The sequence below is a fragment of the Myotis brandtii genome, unplaced genomic scaffold, assembly GCF_000412655.1.
Source record: "Myotis brandtii unplaced genomic scaffold, ASM41265v1 scaffold165, whole genome shotgun sequence".
Lineage (NCBI taxonomy): Eukaryota > Metazoa > Chordata > Mammalia > Chiroptera > Vespertilionidae > Myotis > Myotis brandtii.
This window is the reverse complement of record NW_005356042.1, coordinates 15,839,008-15,844,440: the sequence shown is the minus strand read 5'-3', so window position 1 is coordinate 15,844,440 and position 5,433 is coordinate 15,839,008. Positions and strand designations below refer to the sequence as shown.

General features: G+C 41.1%; 1 protein-coding gene across 2 annotated transcripts in view; it reads right to left on the bottom strand.

Moving 5' to 3' along the window:
* Positions 1–1,460: 1,460 nt before the first annotated feature.
* The window catches only part of RFWD3 (ring finger and WD repeat domain 3), a 34,893-nt gene continuing 30,920 nt past the window's right edge, over positions 1,461–5,433 (bottom strand). For both annotated transcript variants that reach the window (XM_005862618.2, XM_005862620.2), the window contains exons 12-13: positions 3,766–3,977; positions 1,461–2,768 (exon numbers count right to left, since the gene is read on the bottom strand). In XM_005862618.2, the coding sequence (XP_005862680.1) occupies positions 2,625–2,768; positions 3,766–3,977 (356 nt within the window). In that variant the 3' untranslated portion in view covers positions 1,461–2,624. The remainder of the gene's footprint in view (positions 2,769–3,765; positions 3,978–5,433) is intronic.

The window sequence follows — 5,433 nt, the reverse complement described above, 5'->3', positions numbered from 1 at the left end:
GTCTGGGAAATACAGTTTGCAGGATTTAGACCCTTAGATCTCAGAATAAACAAAAGACCAGTGAAGGGGGATTCTTAAGAGGCAAGCACACAGCTCCCTACTAGCAACAGTAAAATAGAATTGCTAGCTAAAGGTTCAAATAGCTCATCAATTTAAATAATATGTTTACTTCAGATCCAGGGAAACTGTGTAACTCAGACCTTGTACTGTATGAAATGAAGAAATCTACCAGGCTGGGATCACAGCCTTCTCCCAAGAGGCAGTCATGTTCCTGCCGCTGACAGTCAAAGAGACAAAAGACACCAGGAGCTGTTACACACAGCAAATTCTTTATTTTCAAATTAACAATAAAATATAAAACACAAACATTGCTCTGTTTTCAAAGCAGGTACAAGGATATATAAAACAAGATGTTTTGAGTTTGCTTAACTCCAAATCCTCAAATGGGAAAACAACCTGAGAGACAGGAATGAAGAAACATGGCAGGGCCTGGCGCTATACAGGACACCAGAGCCTGGATCAACAAATGCAATCTCCTGCCAGGTGCAGGGGGGCAGGGAGGCTAAAGGTGAGGTTTTTTCCTTTGGAGAAACCAGTCACATGAATTTGTTTCTAAAACATACAAATTGACTGAAGGAACCCAAGGACTGGCAAGAGTTGAGATTCACCCAACCTCCCTAGTAATGAGTCCCTTGGTTCCGATGCTTAGGCCAATCAATCGGCATCCCTTGAGTGTACTTCAAATACTAACGCTGTCCAAGACAAAAGGCAGACAGGGTCTGACCACCTGCATCCCTCTCTGTGACAGTCTACTGAAACCAGATGTGCTCTGCTTTTTAATTCAAATCCCATTCTGCCACTGAAGCTTTAGGCCTGGGCAATCAAATCATCAACATATCAAAAGGAGTACATCCTCTGAGGAAAGGGGGGGGGGGGTCTTTCCCAGACCCTGGAAACTGGCTTTTTTTTTTTTTAAATAAATAGGAGGACGCCATTTTTAAAAGGCACAAGTAGAATTTGGAACTCTGGGGAAATCTGCAATAACCCCTTCCTGGTGAGAAATGCTGGAAATGGCTCAGGAGTTGACAGGTCAGAACTATTTTGAAATAAAAATAATAACGTTCCTACAACAATTATTTTAAGAAAAATCACACTCCTGAGCCCTCTACTGGAGAAAAGTGCAGGACTCAAATGTGGACAATCCAGAGTTAAAATGAATAACCATTTCCCCCAACGTTAGAAAAGTTTAGGAAGGGAGGCAAATCAAAGAAACTTGGGCCCTGGCCAGTGTAGCTCAGTTGGTTGGGTGTCATCCTGTGCACAGAAGAATTGCAGGTTCCACTGCTGGTCATGACACATAGCCAGGGTGTGGCTCGATCCCCAGAAGGGGGGCCTGCGGGAGGCAGCTGATCAATGTTTCACTTTTACATAGATGTTTCTCTCTCTCCCTCTCCTTTCCTCTCTCTAAAAATCAATAAAAATGTGTTATATATATATATACATATATATATATATGAAACTTGGAATCAGACATCATTTTCACATGGGGAAGGCTTTACATGGGAATTCTAAACATGCTCAAGAACAGCCTCTCACTCCGAAGGGGTGGCTTTATTCAGATGGGAACTTTCAGAACTGAAAGTGACAGGCCCTTCTCCTATTTTCAGCAGCAGTCTGAGCAGCTTCTCTTTTTTAAGTCTCTTTTGCAAAGTTAGCCCATTACTCCTAATATGATACTAAGAGATTCAAGAGCTTTAACATATTGCTTGCTCATCTTTTCCTAATGAGAGGGAAAAGGAATGGTCTTCAAAGCATTGGTTTGTATAAAACTATCCCTGAGATCTTAGGCTGGCTACAAAAATGTCTTCCCCACTGCTCAAACAACTGGCCTCTTTCCTTGGCTCTCACAATGCAATGAGCTGAATGCCTTCAGCATTAGGAAAGTTGTCAATAGCTCATTACAGCTGCCTCCATCATAGAGCTTGCTCATATTCTAGCAACTGCACAACTGGAACACAACCGTGGCTGCCACAAAGTAGACCAGATGTGCTCTACCACACGCTTCTATGGGGATGAGACTGAGTTACTAAAATGTCAGCCCACAAGGTCAGAAATAGATAAAATCCTACACAAGGTTCTATAATGCCCTCTTGTGTTCAACTGAAAAAGTCTGCATCCACTTGCATCCAAGCAGCATCAAATGGTTAGTCCCTTTAGGGACATAAGCATTCCCAAACCAAATAGCCCATGTGACAAGACCAAACAGGGCCTAGAACATGGTTGGTGCACAATCATATCCTAAATGACTGCTGGGAAGATACTCTCTGCGGTCCAGCAAACAGTCTGAATGAAAGTATCGATTCTCCACAAAGACTCATGAAGGCTTTTAACCCAAGAAATGGACAATGTAGACAGTAACAGTCACTTACTCTTTTGATGGACATAATACACAATCTGTAGTTTTAGTAACCTGGAGTCTTACAATCATACTAAACCAAAGGAATCATGTTCCCAAAAGTTCTAGGCCAGACAATAAGGAGGGATCTTGCTCAAGGCTGTTAGATGCTCGCAAACAACATTGAACATTAACCAGTGGCAATGCAATCTAAGTTTCAAGACCATGGTCACTCCCACTTATAGATTTGAACCATCTTCTCTGTTAAGGTAGCCACGTGGCTGCTATGGTTCACCTCAAATGGACAGATGTCCAAGACAGGCTGATCAGTCGGCAGACCCTGCAGCAAGGAGCCGCTGCTAGCATCCCATACCTATAGAAGACAAAAAAAGATAAAAGGTAAAAACTCATTCAATTAAGCGAGGGGACTCTTTCTCATCCACTTTGAAAGAGATGCAAAGAGAGCACTGCCTGGGTAGCAAATCCCCTACCCCTCATCAGGATGCATAAAATCAGCACACCTGATATGATGCAGTATGATCACCTACTATAATCCACAATTAGTTTATCTGTGTGTAGATCTGAAAATCGCCTTGCTAGCATTCATCCCTTGAATCTATGTGCTGGCAGTCTTTTAGGAATATAGGAACAATATGACAAAATCCTTGTTCCTGTCTTCATGGAACCTATCATCTTCTAATTGATGTTTTCTTTTTCTTTTAAATACTTTTTATTGTGAAATAAAAAATTTAAAGTATTAAAACCCATTACACAGCTGATTAAACTTTTACTATATCTGCTTCATCGATCCTTTTTTTTCTGATTTGATGTCCTTTTATCCCTTAAATTCTTAGGTAAGGCTTGGATTCAAGTTCAAAAACATCTCACAGAAGGCGCCCTCTGCTTCATATTGCTTTACATCAAGAGGGACATTATCTGGTAAGCTCACCCACCTAAGGTTGATCGATACGTTCAGGTGGTAACAGGCCGACCCCTCCCCCCATTATGAAATTTCCCACTAACCTTTCATCTATTGATATAGCTGATGCCTGAATCATTATTTTATAGGGGTTTCAGCAGTGTTTTTTTTGTTTGTTTGTTTTTAAATTTAGATTCAAAGCACAGCCCAAGTAACACTTTAGCTTATGTAAAAAGAATGAAGTGAGTCTACAGATATTGAAATGAAAAGAGCCAAGACAGGAAGTTAAAAAGAGCAAACCATAGAAAGCAGTAGTAAAGTGTGACTTACAAGAAAAATAAACTAAGCAAACATACATACTCACTCACACATATGCAGATGTATATAATCATGAAGGAGAACTTTGGCTTTTTGCTTTATACATTTTTCTATAAAAATATAAAAGGCTCACCAGGGCAGAATATGATGCTTCATCCCCAATACACACCAGGATGCTGCCACTCTTCTCTGGGTTTTGGAAAAGAGCATTTTTGGTCAGTAGTTTGCAAGTGCGCCCCCCAAGGAATGTCTGTACAGGATGGCAGGAGCAGACTGGCTCTCCAGCGTCATCCAGCTTGTAGGACATCTCCATCAGAACACTTCGTAAGGTGTTGTGATTTTTATCTACGGGATAGAAAAATGTATTGCTCCATGAAGATGGTCCAAATAAATTAACCAAGCACCTCAGACACTTACAACCTAGTTGAGTGGGAAAGCCTCAATTTATTAAACTATCAAGCATAGCTAACAAAGCAAACAACAGTAAGCTCTAGGTGGGTTTATCAGTGATTAGCGCTCTGGCCAGTGGACTGAAGGGTTGCATTCTGGTCAAGGGCACTTAACCTCGGTTGCAGGTTCGATCACTGACCCTGGTCAGGGCACATGCAGGAGGCAACCAATTGATGTGTCGCTCTCACATTGATGTTTCTCTCCCTCTGTCTCTCCCCCTCCCTTCCACTCTCTCTAAAAATCAATGGGGAAAAAAAATCTTCTAGTGAGGATTAACAACAACAAAAACCAACAAAACAACATAGACACACACATTCAGAAATAGTCTGTTGTTAAAAAACAAACACATAGTAACAACAAAAATAATATAGCACAAATGAAATTCAGAACCCTAGCCTAGGATGAAGCAGGTTATCTACATAGGTTTTGCCTACGAGGGAAACAATTTGAGAATGGACTATCTATCCTTTTTAGTACTATCACTGTATCCTGCAGACCTCGGCTTGGGTTTTTATCTTCCTTAACAGTTCTGACTACATTTTTCTTCCCTTTCCCCAGTGAGGACGCTATTAGCCCCAGAACTGTACATTTTTATAAATGTGTTATTATAGAAGGGGAAACATATATCTACGGTTCTGCTGGGAGGCAAATGAAAACTAGAGAACAAAATAGAGCCCCCAAGTTTTCTTGGAGACAGAGACCTATGAGATGACTAAGAACAAAAAGGGCCAAAAGACTCTGCTTGAAGCAACTCTACAGCTCCAACAAAATTGTAAATGACTACATAGCCACTAATAGCAGAAGTATAGCACCTTAGTGACTATATCTGATGAAACATCTGCCTAACCATCAGTATAGCTCATCAAAATGTAGATTCATACTTTTCAGGCTAAAAAGAACCTATGAATTTAAGTAGAGTTGGTTGTCAGGGGTTCCAACTTGGTTCTGGAGGCAGTGAGTTGAGTTAGCTAGGCCCACACAACAATGGTTGTTCGTCTATTTTCTTTCTTTTTTTTAAAATGTATTTTATTGATTTTTTACAGAGAGGAAGGGAGAGGGATAGAGAGTTAGAAACATCAATAAGAGAGAAGCATCGATCAGCTGCCTCCTGCACACCCCCTACTGGGGATGTGCCCGCAACCAAGGTACATGCCCTTGACTGGAATCGAACCTGGGACCCTTCAGTCCGTAGTCCGATGCTCTATCCAGTGAGCCAAACCAGCTAGGGCCGTCTATTTTCTTTTCTTTCTTTTAAATTTATTTTTATTGATTTCAGAGAAGAAGGAAGAGGGAGAGAGAGATAGAAACATCAATGATGAGAGAGAATCATTGATGGCTGCCTGCACGCCCC